The 17,818-nt window shown below is 55.2% G+C and overlaps 1 protein-coding gene and 1 long non-coding RNA gene across 2 annotated transcripts; one reads left to right on the top strand and one right to left on the bottom strand.

Moving 5' to 3' along the window:
• Positions 1–497: 497 nt before the first annotated feature.
• On the bottom strand, positions 498–8,646 carry GRPEL1 (GrpE like 1, mitochondrial). Its single transcript, XM_045881537.3, has 4 exons — positions 8,487–8,646; positions 6,026–6,188; positions 4,758–4,839; positions 498–2,178 (listed from the first exon to the last, which is right to left on the bottom strand). The coding sequence occupies exons 1-4, from the start codon at positions 8,600–8,602 to the stop codon at positions 1,832–1,834; spliced, it is 708 nt and encodes a 235-aa protein (XP_045737493.1). The 5' UTR covers positions 8,603–8,646; the 3' UTR covers positions 498–1,831.
• A 123-nt stretch (positions 8,647–8,769) lies between these two features.
• Positions 8,770–17,389, top strand: LOC123848741 (uncharacterized). Its single transcript, XR_006791871.3, has 6 exons — positions 8,770–9,756; positions 10,412–10,529; positions 11,911–13,736; positions 14,118–14,649; positions 15,001–15,565; positions 15,711–17,389. It is a non-coding gene; the product is annotated as an uncharacterized LOC123848741 (long non-coding RNA).
• The last annotated feature ends 429 nt before the right edge of the window (positions 17,390–17,818 follow it).

The raw sequence follows: 17,818 nt of genomic DNA, 5'->3' as shown, positions 1-17,818 counted from the left end.
CGCCTGGCGTCAAACCCGTTCCTCCTCGCAAGTAGGAGTTAAACTGGCCGTGACGCAGAAGCCCGTTCGCACCAGGCCTCCTTCCCCGCCAGCGGCAGACCGCCCTGGGGAGCACGCACCTTACTCCGATCCCGGCCCCGAAGGCCCCTCGTGGGCAGTCGGCTCCGCACGGGAGGACGGGGGTGCAGTCGGCGGACCTCACCTCCAGCGCGGAGGGGCGTTTCCCTATCAGTGGCGACGCGGGGTGATGGGAACCCACGGTGCAGCCCCCCAGCGGTCGTGCCCCAGCTGCCGAGGGAGGGGCTGCACACACGGGGAGGAGTTCGTTTGAAAATTACGCACGCAGCTTTGGGTTTAGAGGAATTCCAGAAGGTGAGGCGAGATCCTCGCAGAGCTCGGACGCCTGTGGGTTTTCTCCGTGCGCTGCGCTGCCTGAGGTTCTGGGCAAGTTTCTGACCAAGCAACTTAAGACTGCTTCGTGGAAAAGAGGAAAATACTTTGAAACAGTATAAATTAAATTTTTAATTATGGGAACACTACCTACATCTTTGAAAATTACAAGCAAAGTAAACTGCCCCACCTTTTTTATGCCATAAACGAATTTACCAGTGTCGACCTTCAATTCTAGAAACCCCTCTCTGCAGCAGATGGCGGAAGGCTGGGTTTTCTCTGGTTTGTAACCGCTCCCTCGCTCGAGCCCCAGTGTGAATGAGGACGGAGGGGCCTGCGGTGTGGTGCGGCGCAGACCGTGGGTGCTCCTGCCGGGCTCCTGGTGCGTGCAGGCCCCCCCGGTCCCCTCCCCGGGGCCGTCTGCCCCCAGTAGAGGCCCGGTTCCTCCTGCTCTCCCTTCCCACAGGGAAGCTAATGTGTGTGGCGTGTCTAAGTGTCCAGCCCACGGCTTCAGAATTTGAGCCGAGAGCGGCAAAGCTAAGTCATGCTTAGTGTAGGTGGATCTCCTCCACCGAAGTACACAAAATAGTTTCCAAAAAGTAGGAAAATAAACATATTAGGGCTTTAATCCTCTTAAATAAAATTTAAAAAATTCAGCATTAACATTTAAAATGTACCAAGCATGCAATTTTTGGATTTTGAGCAAGTCCATCTCACTGGGGATACATTCAAGTCATCAGTAACTAGCTGAGAGAGATCTGAACATTTCTACAAACAGATGAACAACGGGGCAAAAGTGACCGATTTTGTCAAATTCAGTAACTGGCAAAATACGGTGGTGAGATCTGTTCAGGTGTGTGTGCTCACTTCCAATCTGCAGAAGGAAGCCGGAAGTTGGGCATTTTCGAAGCTAGACGGTGACGATTATAAATGAACTCATGTATGTTCTTCAGCGAGGGCATGGGGAAACTTCTCTGAGCAGCTGGCTCTCGCCCTCCCTTCACTGGATGAAGGTACGGGCTGAGCACCCAGGACCCCGTGTGCCACAGTGTGCCGGAGGGCCCGGCGAGGCTGGGTGGCCAGCCAGCCCAACAGTGGGGTTCCCGAAGCCATCGGACTCATTTATGGCACTTGGACGTCGCCAGGCTTTGAGCAGCTAGAGCGTGGTTCATGACCCTCTAGGGTCCAGTCGTGTCCCGCTGGCCTGTTCTCTAAGCGTGTGGAGCGATTAAAGGTATATTAAAAATCAACGAACAGACTCCCCAATTCAAGTTCATTCACGCATCTGCACAACCGGCTTAATTTTCTGTTCAGGCACTGGTTACTAAAGCTTTCCAACAAGGACTGGGGAAGGGTCAGAAATATTCATAGAGAAGATGAACCAGCCTCTCAAGACTTACAGCAAGTGACTACAAAGAGCCCGCAGGAGCCCTCGAGGCCGCTAAGCCTCCTTCACCACCCCCACCAGGGCGGGCCTCAGGGTGCGCCCATGCAGCTTATACCCCACTTTGCTGACCAGCGCCACCGTGCCGGGCTCCTGCCCCTCCACCGGCGCGTGGAACAGGGCCTCGTGCTCGTAGGGGTCGAACCTGGCCCCCACGGGGTTCAGCCGCAGCAAGCCGTGCTTCGTGAACACCTTCTGGATCTGGACCTCAGTCATTACAAGCCCCTCGTAGAGGTTCTTCAGGTGAGGATTGTCGTCTTTAACCTCCTCCTTTGGGACACTCTGCGTCGCCTTCTCCAAGATGTCCGCGACCTCCAGCAAGTCCTTACAGAAGCCCTGGATGCCTAAACGAAGGGAAGGACACCGTCATCTGCAGTCCCACCACCGGCGGGGCACCCGAGAGCTGTGACCCCGCCGGCCTCTCACACAAACTCCTGAACGATAACCTTTCAAACTATTCACTTGTCTCAAATTTCAATCGTGTGTTAAAAAATAAAAACAAAATCAAAACAAAAACAAAAAAACACACACAAAAAACACCAAAACCCAAAAAAACTTCTGGGTTTAGATGAGAGCTAATTAGGCATGAAGACAAACAGTTCCCAACGTGCAGAAGCATCTCCCCATCAGTCCTGCCCCCCCCGCTAAGGAACCCCGCGCCCACGGCCGTTCTGTGGGCAAGGGGCGGCTGCCCTGCCAGCACCGTGGGGTCAGAGTTCCCAAGACACACCCAAGCCTTAACCCTAATCGAACAACAGAATCAGGGAGAAAACAGTCCCTCCAAACTCAAGGCAGTGGATCACATCAGACTGTTTGTGGTTTTAAGAAAATGCTTCAGATGCTGCCTGGAAGCCAGGGGTGACCGCAGCGCCCCGGTGGGCATCTGCTTCCACCCAGGCCCTGACCGGACACAAGGGCACCAGCCCCGCTCGGCTCTGCTGGAGGCAGCGCCCGTGGGTGACTTCTTGTCGCAATACTTCCCCCCACCCCCTCCTGGAAAATGAAATAATAAACTTCCTGCCTATCTGATAAGAACATGGGCGTCTACCATGGATTAATAAGCTTGTGCCAAATCTTGGGGGATGGTCTGTCCTCACGGAGTGTATGGTCCGAGACAAGCGTCAGATAAGCACACGAGTGACAAACACAATCACAAATCCCACCTCCACGAAGGAGCGTTTCTCGGTGCTGAGCAAAGCTCATACTAAGGGACTTCATTTAGACTGGAGAGCCTGGAGAGGTCTGTGAACCAAGGCCTGAAGAGTTATCCAAACATTCGAGGACCGAAGGGCGCCCAAGGCACAGGGAAGAGGCAGACCCAGAGAAGCTGACGGTTCCAGACGGGGCAGCCGAATGGGTGGATGGCGTGGTCACACTGTCCAGGCACAGGGCAGAGATACTGCAGTTCTAGCTGCAGACACCCCAACAAGGCAAAGAGCCCAGTAAAGGGAGTCAAATGCGCTTTCTGGTGTCTCAGTGCGTATGAGAGTTATGTTTACGCTGTAGTCTATGAAGTGTGCAATAGTATTATGTATAAAAAAACACACACAAACCTTAAATACATTTTGCTAAAAAATGCTAACCGTCGTTTGAGCTTTCAGTGAGGTGTGATCATAGACCATAACGAATACAATAATAACGAAGCATTGAAACTATTGTGAGAATCACTGAAATGTAAGAGAGCCACGAAGTGAGCAGATGCTGATGGAAAAATGCTTGCTCAATGCAGGGTTGCCACGAACCTTCAATCTAAAAACCGCATCATCCGTGAAACTCGGTAAAGCAAGGAACGGCTGTATTTTAAAATCGCTTTGCCTGGGGCATGGCGCTGCCAGGGCTGGGATCAGGGCAGAGTGGATGGACAGGAGGCCAGCTGCTCAGCGCTCAAGGGCCAGGGGGAACATGGGGATGGGAAAAGAGAACTTCAGATTCCTGCCCTAAATAAGCACCAGGAAAGATCACAGTATCATTTACTAAAATGAGGAAGAACAGCACAGATAAAGGGAAAATGAAATTCGAAATGCCGTGAGGCATCAGGTGCAGATGCTGGGGAAACGACAGGACACACGGGACTGGAACTCAGAAGTGTCTGAGCCACAAGAACCTGTGCGTGGGCAAGTCGCCGGGGCAACCTGGCGAGACGAGGGGAAGCCTAACCCCAATCCCTGAGGACCCCGACATGCAGAGGCCAGGAATAAGCAGATTTCAAGCAGAATCTGCTGCCTGTGGTGGCACAAGATTGGATCTCGGTTTCTACTTGGCCGTGCACCTGCCATCCGTCCTCAGGTGAAGTAGCTACGGTCTCACCATGAGCCTTAAGAGGCTCTTCCAGAACGCGGGGGAATGGCGCCCGCGGGTCTGTACAGAAGGTTCTGCGAGTACTCAAACTGTACCTGACGTTTAGTGGACACTGGGGGGCATGGGCGTGGCGTCGGGGGGCACCGGCCTCAGCATGGCCACCGCAACTTCCCAGCTTCGTGATGAGTGCCAGTCATTTAAGCCTCAATGATCTCAAATGTAAAATGGGAAGGACAGCGACAAAGATATCCAAATGCTGACGGTGCAGACAGCATCTTAGATTTTCACATGTGTGAATGCTGAGCTAGCTACGGAAATGCCCATCCGGGAGGCTGACCTGCGGGAACCATGTGCAGGCTCAGACGGCCTCAGGTTAACCGAGGTCCGCCTGGGGAAGAGCAACACACACACTCCTCACCAAAGGAGTCACACTTGCAGTTCTAAATGCGGGTCCCAGCTGCGACTTCTCCTTGCAGACTCCTCTCCACTGGAGGGAACGCACCCAGCGGCCTCCCCACCTCCTCACCCTGGCTGACCCTGCCGTTCCACACTCACACTGCCACCCCCCCCACCTTCCCCGCCCTTTATTTTTCTAGGATCAGTATCAGATAGTGTCTACCGTTACCATATAATTTTGCCTCCTCCACCAATTTCTGGCTCCTCTGCCTCAAGTTCTCGGTGTCTGCCAAAGCTCGCTTATATTTTTCCTAACAAAAAAGGGGGGGCGGTAAAGAGGAAACGTACATGAGTAAAGCAAGGAACAAATTTGTAAGAAAGCAAATCTGATATGAACAAATTCCAAGTCCAAGTAACATGTGTTACGTCTGACATTTTAGAGCACAGGCAGCAGAGCTTACTGGGTGGAAAGAAGTTACATCCGTGTCACTATTTCCAACGATTAAGAGATCAAGGGGTCATGTATCTGTGTAGCCCCCAGTGAGCAGCTGGACAAGGATGAGGAAAAACTCTCATGGTTCTGATGGTCTCATCGCCCCTCGAGGACGGACCACTCACTCCCACAGAATTTCCAACTTCAGGGAGTCCTAGAACGCTGGTTGGGGCAGACGCACCCAGAGCCCACAGTTCCAGGAGAGGTTTAGGAGAACCGCCAGCCCACTGAGGAGAGAAAACCCCATCCGTGAACCTCTGGTGTTTTGACTGCTGCCCAGTGGCCCCGTCCCAACACTTGACTGGGTAACAATCACCGATTGCTGGCGCCCTCCCCATTTCCCACCAATTTTCCTGTTACGCCACTCATCTCCTGAGCACTTCTAGCTCTGGGGCCTCTGTCCTCCAGTTACAGGTGATTCTAGTGCAGTGGTTTAGAACATGGCTCCTGAGGCTCAAACCTGGGCTGTGCCTCAGTTTCCTCGTCTGTAACCAGGGCTCTAACCGTTGACTCACAGGGTGTTATGAGGATTAATATAAATAAGGTGGTTAGAAAAGACCAGCATAAATTGTTTATTTTCAAATCCCTAAAGGACCTGATTTGTGCCACCTGTGCCTTTTCACGTGGAGTAATAACCTGTCCTTCTAACTGGTTCACTACACCCCTCCCTCCTTATGAAGAGTTCTACATAACCACACCTCTGGTCCCAACACCTGGCTTTCCGTAAGACCCAGCTTAAGGACTGCAGTGAATGTGCTTCACTTGTAAGGACCACCTCAAGTCTTAATTCAATATCATCTATGCAGCGTGTGAAGAAGATTCTCATGACAGAACCAGAGCCACAGAGGATTTGCGTTCTAGTCCCTTCTTCAGCAGGAACTTGCTGCAGGACCCGACCGCAGTTCTCAGACAAATGACCCAACTCATCTGGCCAGAGGTCCTCTGAAGAACCTCACCTGAGTTCAGCAGATCACACTTCCCCATGAGAGCCTGCGTGACCTTACCACAGTCTCCTTTAGCTGCTCCTCTAGCTTGACCTTCTCGTCCATGAGTATCTTCTCTGGAGAGGGGGTATCTGTCTTCTGTTCGTTCTGACCCACGTCCTCTTCCAGGTTCCGGCCGCTGTTCTTCTGTTTGGTGGCTGTGCAGAGCAGCCGAGGAGATGGTCTAAAACAAGTTCCCGACACTGTGAATTAAGACTGGGCTTTTTGCTTAAAAGTCAGATATATCAGTCAAGAAATTTAAGATAATTTAAAATTATTTGCTACTGACCTGTGAGGGAGAAAGAGTTTATCTTAGATCTAATAAAGGCAAAGAGTATATTATGTACAAAGGCTGCTAACTCACATAAAATCTCCTGTAATGTGTCTAAACCAGCAGGTCAATGTACCAAGGCCCCAGAACTAACCTCTTCTTTCCATTCCAAACACCTCCTTCTGAGATATGGTCGTCTAGACCCAACACATATTGGAGTAGCTACTATCAGAGGTGAGGTCCAGTGCTGATGTTGATGACAAGGATGGACTGGGCAGAGATCCTGCCCTTAGGGTACTTACTGTCAAAAAAGGTATCTACAGACAAAGTATTATAATTTGGGGTTTAAAAGTGATAAAAGAGGAATCATGCTTTAAGAGGCTCAGAGTAGAATGTTTCTAGCTTTGGAAAAGTGGAAGACCATGATTGGCTTTGTATAGAGGGGCTCTGAAGGATAGATAAGAGTTACACATAAGGAGTCAGCATTGGAGATAGAAAAGCAGGGGGATACACAGAGGGAAACAAAGAGCGCTAAATCTAATACTGGAAGTGACTCAAGACCTTATCCAATCGGATCCCCACATGAAAAAGGTTAAGTGATAAGCCCAAGGTCACAAAGTTATTAATGAAGGACAGAATGGTCTTAAACTCAGACTTCTTCACCAGGACCAGATTTCTCCTCAAGCTTAAAACTCAGATTTCTTCTAAGAGCTCTTCTTAATTGTGCCATATTTCAATCTGAAAATAAACTACAGTCAATTTTCTTCCCAGATTAAAGGAAACTGCCTCAAAGAACAGGCGAGCTGGCGGTACACAGAATATGTGTACAAGGGTGTTTATAACAGCAACAAGCCGGGGACACTGTTGAATACAGTCACTTCCACAATCTGGAATATTCTGCGGCTGTGAAAAAGAATGTCAAGCTCTCACCTCCGGGATACACTACAGGTATACTGTGTGGTAAGAAATGCAACTCAGAGAAACAGACAGAACACGAAGCCTTTTCCGTAAGGACAAACCAGAAATCCCGTGTAGGTGCACTTGTGTCTAGGCCTGGAGAAGAGTGGAAGGAGCCCTTAGTCTGTGGGGTGCAGTAACCTTTCTACCGCATTTTGTTTCTGTGATTTAAAAAGCTCATAACCTAGCAACTGAGTATGGGTCGTGAGGCCTGTCTCGTTTCTCAGTTGTGCTGGTCCCTGGGCGTGAAGTCACAGCCTTTCTACACACCCACCCCCGGAGGCTCCGCCAGAGGGGCTGGGGGCGGTGTGGGGGGGATGCAGCCGGACAGGGTCAGAGAACGTGCCTACTCTTGAGTTACGGCTCCCCCATCTGAGCCTCCTCCCACAATCAACCAGTTCTCAAGGACAGAAATTAGTGCTGCCTTGGTGATCGCTTTCCTGGCAATTAATTCAGATACAAAACCACAAACTACCCGAGAAAAAACAGCAGCCTTTTCCCTCAGGGAATCGGGGGGTCACTGCTCTGTTTCCGTATTTTGTTTTACGTGATTTCCGAGGCTAGCAATCACACCGTAATCCCTCCCACGGCAGGTGGCCCTCGCCGCGCCAGGCGGGTCTCGGGTCCACGAGAGCAAGCTCCTCCAAGGAGAAGTCCAGCTCCGGCCCCGCCCCCCTCCCACCCACTGTTCGGCCCAGAGCAGCTCCTCCAGGAGGCACCTTGGTTCCGAGCCGTTCCTCCCGCAGAGGGGATGCGAAAGACTTGCCCAGCCGCCTCGCGAGCCAGGACTCTGAGTCAGCAGAGCCCGCAGGTTGGAAGGAACAAACGGGGAGGGCCCGACTCTGCGAGCCTCCCGCGGACGACTGCACTGGTCTACCTGCACTCCTCACTCCACGGCGGGACGGGCTTCGCCGCGCTTCCGACCTGGACTCCGGAAGGAACCGGGGCCGAGGCGGACGTGCCGAGCGGCCCCGCGGTGCCGGCCTGGCGCTGCCCGGGCACGCGCGCCTGCTCCCGCGCGCAACTGGCCCTGGGAGGGCCGCCGGAGCCCGGGCGCGAGCGCGCGTGGGGCCGGTGCGCGGGGCGGGTCAGCCCCGGCCGAGGGCCAGGCCCCGGGCGGGAGGCCCGCGCGCCGCGTCGGCGAGCCGCGGGACCCACGACGCCCCTCTCCCAGGCCGGACGGCCTCGGCCCGAGTAGGAGCCGCCCTGAGGGTAGCGTCCTTCTTCAGCCACGGGCAGCCGGGCGCCCCGTACCTGAGAGACAGCGCCAAAGCTGGGAGACTGTTCCGCGCCAGCCTCACGCACCGAGCCGCCATGACTGTCGCCGTCGCCGCCGCCGCCGCCGCCGGCACTGCGCACGCACCGGGCATGCGCGGAGGCCGCTGGCCCGCCCCCTCGGGGCGCGTGGCTACTCGCGCAGACTCCGTGCTTCCTTCCCCGCCCAACCGCTTCCTTTCAGCCAATCCGTAACCGCTCCTCCTCTGATGGACAGACAGTAGTAACCAATAATTGTGGGCCGCTTCAGAGCACTCTCTCGCCGCCCCACCCCCGCCCTTCCCCTCCCGGTGGGCGAGGTCTGAGGCTTCCGGAGCCTCAGAAAGTGAGGAGGTGAAAGGTGAAGGGAGCCGTGGGAGGAGACGCTCGCGGGCGGGGCGCGGTCCAGGGTTGAACCAATGGGGAAGGAGCGCGGGGGGCGGGGCCGCCGGAAGTGCGGCGCTCGGCGCTTCCGCCGGCCTTCGCTCTGGGAGCGGGCTCGGGGCGCCGGGCGTGCCTTCTGCGGCGGGGCGGGCTCCCCGGACGCCGGGCGCTGTCAGACGCCGTTTGGGGGCCCTGTTAAAGCGGGTGCCGGAACCCAGGGGCAGATGTGCCCGCGTGGACGCTGCAGGGTGGATGGAGAGACGGGCGGCCGCTGGTTGTCTCCGCGCTGTGCTCTCAGCTGCACGTCGCAGTAAAACAAAAATCGTGACGATGAGAACAGCACCTAGGGATGCTCTGGGGACACAGCTAGAGCTCAGACATCCAGACGCTTTCGTTGACCTGGCAGAGGCCTTGCTGCTTGGTCACGTGCCCTGAAGCCGAGGCGCTGGGAGGGGAGGGGGCGCTTTGCTTAACGCCCCGGCGGCTGCCCCTCCAGCGAGGGCCGGCTCCTCTCCGGCGCTCCTGGCCCGCAGCCCCGTCCGCCAAGAGGGAGGGCTGGAGCCGGTGGTCTCGCCCAAGGGGGAGGGCTGCCTGCAGGTCTCATTTGCGAGGACCAAGCCTCTGTTCTCGGCGCGCATCGAAAGTGTTGATAATGTTGGACGAGCCTCTACACTGTGCCAGGGTCTTGTGACACCTGCCGGGGAGGCAAACCGCCAAATCCAGAATGTAGGCTGTTCTGTGGAAGAATGACCCAGTTTATTAATTAATTAAGGGGCTGGGGGAAAAGAAAGGAAGTAGGACTGTGTGACAATTAAAGCTCAAAAGACATAATTAAATGGTGTGTGGACCTTGTTTGGATCATGATAGGACAAACCAGCTGGACACGGTGAGGGGAAATGAATATAAACAGTATTATTAAGGTTTATTGACACTTGTTAGGGAGAGAATACGGCCTGGTGGTTAGGTCAAAATGCCCTGATTGTTTAGAGATGCAAACGGAAGTATTTACATTATGTTGCCACAGTGTTTGGAATTTGCTTTATCAATACTCATGTAAAAAAAATGAGGATAGGAGAAGCTCAGTGGCAAAATGTTGATAATGGTTAAGGCTGGATGGTGAATACCATCTGAGTTATAACTCCTCTTTTTTTTTTTTTTTTTTTTTAAGATTTTATTTATTTATTTGAGACAGAGAGAATGAGAGACAGAGAGCATGAGAGGGAGGAGGGTCAGAGGGAGAAGCAGACCCCCCGCCGAGCAGGGAGCCCGATGCGGGACTCGATCCTGGGACTCCAGGATCATGACCTGAGCCGAAGGCAGCCGCTTAACCGACTGAGCCACCCAGGCGCCCCGAGTTATAACTCCTCTTTTGTATATCTGAAATTTCCCGTACTAAAATGTGACACGATAATGTAACGTTTCTCACTGGCTGTGACGTCAGGCAAGCCACAGTCCTTGATCTGCTCACCTGTAAAACTGGGATTTTTTTTTAAGATTTTTAGTTTTTTTAATTTTCATTTTATTTTATTTCCTCCGCACAGAGGAAACTAGGTTTCCCAGGCTGAGAGACTTGCCAGGACGAGGGACCTGACGTCTGGCAGCAAATCTCACCGCCACTCGTCCCTAGCACACTGGCTCCAAGCAGGAAGGATGTTCTTGGTAAGAGAATGCCACCAGAAGGGGCCACAGATATTTCTGTTGAAATAATTTTCTGCAAATAAAAGAGAGCACACAAGCGGGGGAAGTGGCAGAGGGAGAGGGAGAAGCAGGCTCTACGCTGAGCAGGGAGCCCAACACCATGCGGGACTGAACCCCAGGACCCTGGTATCATGACCTGAGCCAAAGGGAGATGCTTAACCGACTGAGCCACCCAGGAGCCCAAAAACTGGGATCATATTTATTGTGAAGTTTAAAAAATACTCATTTCCTAACTTCTTTGGGCTCAGAGGGAATCAGATGGGCATCCCAAATAGCTTACAGTGCAGCGTGAGGACAATCAATGGAGAGCTATAGCCACTGGGTTCTGAGACAGAGACAAGCACAGGTTGTCGCAATGCGATGCCACGCTGGGGACACGGAACTACCAGTTGGTCCAGGCTTGCCAGGAAGCCATACCCTGGATCTGTGCCCTACCCCTTGCAATCTCCCTGAACAGGGATCTGCCTGTGCTGCCACCTTGTGGCCACATTGGGAACTGCTCCAAAAGGGAGCTGGGGCGTCACATACCAAGGTGACATTTTGCCACTGCTCTTGGGAGCCTGCTCAGGTCGTTAGTTCCCTGAGATCTTCATCAACTCAGTGCAAGTCCTCTCCTCACGGAGAGGAAGCTGCTTGTATGGGAAGACTCCTGGGTCAGCCCACAGAACACACTTTTAGCAAAGGGCATGGGTGGCCCGGGGGCAGGGATGTGGGAAAAGCAAGCTCAACAGCGCATGGTGCCCCCAAGAAGGAGGGGGTGACGTTTAAGAAGGTGTCCTCAGGTGAAGGTTGTGCAGATGGCTCAACAGCATGTGGACCATGGTGTGATCCTCATATAACAGCCAAGTGCTGGTGGGTGCTAGGCTCTGGGCAGATGTCCTTTTGGATCAGCACACAATACGGTGATGAAGGGACAGAGCCCAGCCAGGTTAGGGGGCTTGTTCAAGGTCACGAAGGCAGAAGAGGGCAGAGCTTTTGCATATTTTTCTCAACTAATCTCAACTTCCACAGTCAGAGGTGAAGCCAGAGGCTGCCTCCGTCTATCCAGAGTGTTGGCCACTGCCAGAAACTGCATTATTATTATTATGGTCCCTCAGCATGGACAGGAATCTTCCTCCTTTAATCCAACTCGAAATAAGCCAATTAAAAAAATGGGAGGGGCACCTGGGTGGCTCAGTCGGTTAAATGTCCGACTCTTGATTTCAGCTCAGGTCATGATCTCAGGGTTGTGGGATCGAGCCCTGCATCGGGCTCCTCACTGAGCGTGCTAAGAATCTTAGTCTGCTAAGATTCTTTCCCTCTGCCCTTCCCCTACTTTCTCTCTTCCTCTTCCTCTAAAAAGAAAAAGGCATAATAGGTGTGGTAGACACAATTCTGAAGATGGGCCCCAAGATACCCATCCTCTGGTTATCCAGTCCAACACAAGTCCCAACGCTGCTCTGAAGGCACTTTGCAGATGTAACGAAAAGCCCAAGCCAGTTGGCCTTCATGGAGATTATCCGGTAGGCTTGACCTTGGTGGGTGGAGAGGTTCCTCGAGCAGGCGACCCCAGAGAGCCTCAAAGCGTGAGAACAGTGCTGCTTTGGAGATGGAGGGGTCGTGTGGGAGAGAAGGCAGTGTGCGGCCTCTGGGAGCAGAGGGAGGCCCTCAGCTGATGGTCAGCAAGGAAATGAAGATCTCCGACCCACTGTTGCCAGGAGCTGGACGCCACCAGCAACTTGAAGGAGCCCCGTGGGAGCCCAGCCTGCCGGCACCTGCTCTTAGGAGGCCTGGAGGGCACTGAGCCACCGAATAATCCTGTGAGGTGGGCATTACCTCTCTTGGCTTCATTGGATCGTGTTTTGGCTCGCAGCACATGGAATGGATTAATCATAAGCCTGGCTCCCTTTTTCATCACCACTGCTCATTCTTGGCCCACTTCTGATTGTTCCTTTGTTTTGGTGGCCGACCCCTCCGCCCCGAGGAAACAAGGATTCCCAGGCTGAGACACTTGCCCGGACAAGGGACCTGACGTCTGGCAGCAGATCTCACCACCACTCGTCCCTAGCACACTGGCTCCAAGTGGAAAGGATGTTCTTGGTAGGAAAATGCCACTAGGGCGCCTGGGTGGCTCAGTCGGTTGAGCGACTGCCTTCGGCTCAGGTCATGATCCTGGAGTCCCTGGATCGAGTCCCGCATCGGGCTCCCTGCTCGGCGGGGAGTCTGCTTCTCCCTCTGACCCCCCCGACCCTCCCCCCTCTCATGCTCTCTCTCTCTGTCTCTCTCTCAAATAAATAAATAAATAAAAAATCTTTAAAAAAAAAAAAAAAAGAAAATGCCACTAGAAGGGGCCACAGACGTTCCCGTTGGAATAACTTTCTGCAAAAAGAGCCCCATCATTTGCACGGGGAGAAGCGAATGCAACAGAAACTCCCGGCATGTCCCCGAGAACTTTGGAAAGATAGCGGTTAGAACCGGCTGCCCCAGGTGCGGTCAGGGGCCTGCCATGGGCACAGTCTTCTCTTCCCGCAGAGCTGGGGAGAGGGTGGCCTTGGCTTGCCCGAAGGACAGGGCAGGAGGGAGGAGGCAGCAAGCCCCTCAGATCCTGGGGAGAGCGTCTTACAAGGCCTGTGGACATGAGGGAGAATTTGTATCTAAGGCTGATTAAATTGTTCACCACAAGCCCCCTGCGTTTCGAACCCTCCTGTGTGTTGGTCGAATTCATCATCAGCCAGAAAAAAGTCAGAACCATGAAAAGCGCTGTGGGTGAGGATTGGCAGGAGGGATCGTTTCTCATTAGAAAAACAATGGAGATTATTATAGCGGCGTTGGAGGGAGCGAACGGTAGGGTAGCCCGGGCACATCAGCCTTCCCCCACCTTCTGCGGCTGTTGTGCGCGTCCCCGTGAGGAAGCTGAGTGCCTGGGCTTTGTCTCCCCTTGGCTCTGCGCTTGGATTGGTCATGAGCCCAGGACCGGAGCCAGAAGCATCTTGAGGTGACGGCAGTGACCCTGCGGGACCACGGGTCAAGTGGGTCTCTCCCCTGAATAATGAGGCTAAGGACACTCGCGCTATCGTGAGGAGCATGTGGCTTTGCCGCACATCCCCCAGACGATGACCTGTCACAGGGACAGTGACTGCCACCAGTAACAGTGTTCGGGAAAGCGGTGTCGCGTTGGTGATGGATGAGGTGTGTGGTGCCTTCCCAGGAGCGGTGCTCGAGGGCGCAGGGGTTCGGGGGAGCCGTGTCTGAAGCTGGGGCGTGCAAGAGCCTCCTCTGTCCCATCCCCTGCTGCTGGCAGCGGGGGCAGCTGTCAGGGAACACTTGTGCTGATGCAGGGCCCACACGGGACAGCCACGGACGCGGCGGGTGCACCTGCCCTGCTCTCATGCCTGAGCCCTCCTGGGGTCAGGGAACCAAACAACTGTCCCTGAAGCCAGAGACACTAACCTCCCCGCCCTGTGCAAACGTCTAGGGGTGGGCAGTCCACGGCTCCCAGGGTGGCTCCGGGGCCCAAGGTTATCAGGGGTCCAGACTCCTTCCCACTTGCTGCTCTCTGCCCTCCCCCAGGTGTGGCTCTCGCCCTCACGATGTGGATGGAGCTCCGGCCGTCACAGCAGCATCCCCAACAGCAGACCCGCAGAGTTGGGGGCTGGGAAAGGCCACACTGTAGCGATCTCTCAGGGAAGTTCTGTGCAGGGGGGCTGTGAGCTGGGGAGCGGGGTGCTGTGGGCCCAGCCTGCCAGCTTGCCCCTTCACATTCTGTCCCATCCTGGCCTCCCCCTGCATTCACCGATTGGACTGCTTTTCCCTGAGGTGTGAAAACTTAGAAAGCACCTTCTCCAAAGGGAGTTTCCAAAACTGAAGATGTTCCTTCCAGAAACAAAGCCAGTGACCTGAGGCCACAGGAAAGCAAACTGGAGCTGGGCCAGGGCCTGCGACCCCAGGAGGAGCCCTGCTGCGCCCCCGGCCGGGGGAACCCAGCCTCCTGCCGGCCCGCGCGTCTGCCCACAGCCTGAGCCGCAACCGGCAAGGGAGCAGCCCCACTTGGTGCTACAGGTGGCCGGCGCTGAGCCCGGTTTCTGGAACAAGCAGCGTCGGGGTAGGAAGCAAACACGCTTCAGTCCAGAACCTGCTTCTTAGAAAAATCGGGTTGCAAAACATGCACAACGTTTTAAAGAGGGTTTTCAGGATGACTCCCCGCTGCTGGGGCTGGTGGTGGCTGGGGGAAGGGAACTTTTTGCTTGTCCTCTATCAGGCTGGCGGATGCTGAGGACCCACTCTGTGCCAGAGGCTCTTCCAGAGTGTCGCAGAGCTCCCTTTATGCATCGAATCTTGTAGCCACTGTGGGGCGAGGGGGGGGGGGGGCGGGGAGGTTGTTGTTTTGTGATTGTTTTGCTTTTTCTGTTTGTCTGCGCTCACTGGCCTAAGTTTGATGTTCTTCCTGGGACAGGCTGGGCCCCCACCACCCCCAGCCTGCGGCTCTGCCCATCACCTGGCCTCTTACGGGATCCCATCCTTCGGCAGAAGCGACAGGCCCGGAGACAGGGGATGCGACCCAGGCAGGGCCAATCAGATCCTTCCCTGGACGTGCTGTGTGGAAGCTGGGGGAGCAGGTCTCTCCCGCCAGGGTCCCCACGCGGGGAGACGGGCTTCTGGAGCCCTGCGCCCCTGCCCACCGCGCCCCAGGGGGTGGACCAGCAGAGGCACGCGGGGAGGGGAGGCTGGAGACACAGATCCCCGCCCCAGAGCCTGAATCCTCCCCCGGAAGCCCTTTCTTCACTCCCGAGGCCCGTCAGCACCCGTCCCTGCACGGGGAACCAAGTTCCGATTGACTCCGTTTGCCTGCGGGGCTTTGCGTCCGTCTTCCGTCACTTACCGCTAAGGTTGTCACCACAGTGTCCCTGCACCGTCACTGTGACCCCGTGGACAGAGGAGGGTGCTGCGGGGAGTCCAGGTCCCACCCTCGTGCGCTGTGGACCGCACGCTCTTTCCAGCACCCGCTCTTCCCTCTCTCAGTAAGTCCATCGCGGCCCCCGCACTGTGGCCGTTTCTCCGTAACCTCCCTGAGGAATGCGGGGCCCGAGCTTAAGTCAGAGCTGTGTGTGCGCTCGTGTGCGCTCCAGCCCCGGAAGCTCAGTCCCCGTGTTCCTTCATTCTCAGATCCAACGGGCATCTGACCCGCGCAACGGGCATCTGACCCGCGCTGTGATGTTCGCTGCCGCTGTCACCGCGGGGCCCTTTCCCCAGCACGCTCCTGCTGGGCTTTGCTTCCAGCTGGGTCCGCCGGCTCAGGCAGTGTGAGCGGGTCCTACTCCGTCTAACCATGAGACTGTGGGCTGCTGTGTGGAAACCCCCGGGCCGCCCCCAACCGCGACAGCGTCGCTTGCGAGCATCAGGGGCTCCCTTCCCTCACCTCCCCGGCGGCTCGGGGGAGAGTGAGTGAGGCGTGCAGGTAAGCCCGGGACGCAGACACCAGGCCTCGGCCATCCTCCCCCCCCCCCCCCCCAGAGAGCTGCTGAGTTTCCCCAAGTTTACGTCTAGAAATCCATGGCCGAATGTTTTGGGTTCTACCAACTTAGTGGACAATCAGGTAAGATCCAAGTGCATAGTCCTACAGACTTCTGAAAATCAAACGTATCTGGGATGAGAAATGGCACCCCTGGGCATTCCCCCAAGGGAATCGGGAGCGGGAACGGAGACATTTGTGCACCCTCATGTCCATGACAGCACTGTTCCCAGGAGCAGAGAGGTCGGAAGCGGCCCCCAGGCCCTCGGAGGGAGGGTGGACGGCCGGTCTGTGGTACTTTGTTCCATCCCGAGGAAACTCAGACGGGTGGCCCAAAACGACCGCGATGATTTCTTGCTGCTGCGTCTGTGTTCAAGTTGCCCTCTCCCTTGAAGGGCGCCGGTCATATCGGAGGAGAGCCCCCCTCTACTCCATTACGGCCTCAGCGTAACTAACTCCATCCGAAAAGACGTCATTCCCAAAAAGGTCACGGTGACAGGCACTGGGGTTTAGGACTTCAACACACCTTCCGAGGGGATACCGTTTAACCCACAACAGTCTGCCCTCTGGCTCCCTAAATTCATGCCCTTCCCATATGCAAAGTACATTCACATTAGCCCGATAGGCCCCCAAAGTCTTAACCATTCCAGCATCGAAATGCCGTCAGGTCGGACTCAGATCTTGACTCCTCTCTGTATCTGAGGCCCACGCGGGGGACACGCTCGGGGAACGTTGGGTGGAGAATCCAGATCCAGGAGCCACTCCCGTGCCACTCTGCTCTGGTGCAAAATCCCAACAGCCGCCACCACAAGCATTCTCGGGCTCGCTCAGCGCTCACTGCCCACCTCGGGGGCTGCCCTCGGGATCCCGCGGGGCGCCGATCCGACGGAACCCCTGAGGCTGGAGGGAAGCCCAAGACAGAGACTGGTGATCGGAATAAAATGTAATACCTGGCTTCCATCAAGATGCTTAGCACACACTCTTTTGTGATTGCTTACCTAAAGCAACCCGAAAAACTGCATGAGACTGCATTTTTGTACAACAACGTGAAACTGTTTCTACTGACTTTTTGTTTGCTCTTGTGGAGACTTCACGTCTCTCCTCCAGGATAATGTGGTCTTTTGTCTTCTCAGAGCTCATGGAGCTGTATCTTCCGGCTGGGCCTCCCCCTCTTCTCTCCCCCGATGGCTGGGCTCACTGGGGTCCTTCCGCCTGCTCACCTGCAAGGGTGGCCCCACATCTCTTCTCCTTTATCATGTGCTGTGAATGCCAATGCGAGGCCAGGCCACTGTCTTTGGGGAACAACTGAGGGAATGGGCTGTTCCAAGTGCAGGCGGCCATCTGGGAGGGTGGGAAGGGAGGGAACACAGAGAGAAGGTTCTGGAAGGAAGAGCATGTAATGCATGCAGGGCGGTTGTTGGGGAAGCCAGTGAGAAGACAGGCTGGGTGGAGTGGATGTCTATTTCTGCCTCTGCAGGATGTGCTCTCCAAAGGGGCGAAGGTCTCGGTGGAAGGAGGCAGTGCCACTGGTCTCCAGGGTGACACTCTCTTGACTCTCCAGGACTCAGTTTCCCCATCTGTGAAACGGGACGAGGAGAACCCACCGAGACGTCACACAGTTGTGGTTCACGCATTCGGTCATGTGCTGAGCCATTCCAGGGGCCGGGTGGGTATCGGACGCAGGGGTGCTGCAGGGTAGTAGGAGGGACGTAAGGCTCTCAGTCTGTGGTAGATAGCTGTAGTTATCGGTTGACGTTGTGCC

This window comes from Mirounga angustirostris, unplaced genomic scaffold (assembly GCF_029215605.1).
Source record: "Mirounga angustirostris isolate CCGP_5_RB_7025 unplaced genomic scaffold, mMirAng1.0.hap1 SCAF_2, whole genome shotgun sequence".
NCBI classification, from domain to species: Eukaryota; Metazoa; Chordata; class Mammalia; order Carnivora; family Phocidae; genus Mirounga; species Mirounga angustirostris.
The sequence above is the reverse complement of the archived record's forward strand: the minus strand, read 5'-3'. Positions and strand labels throughout refer to the sequence as shown.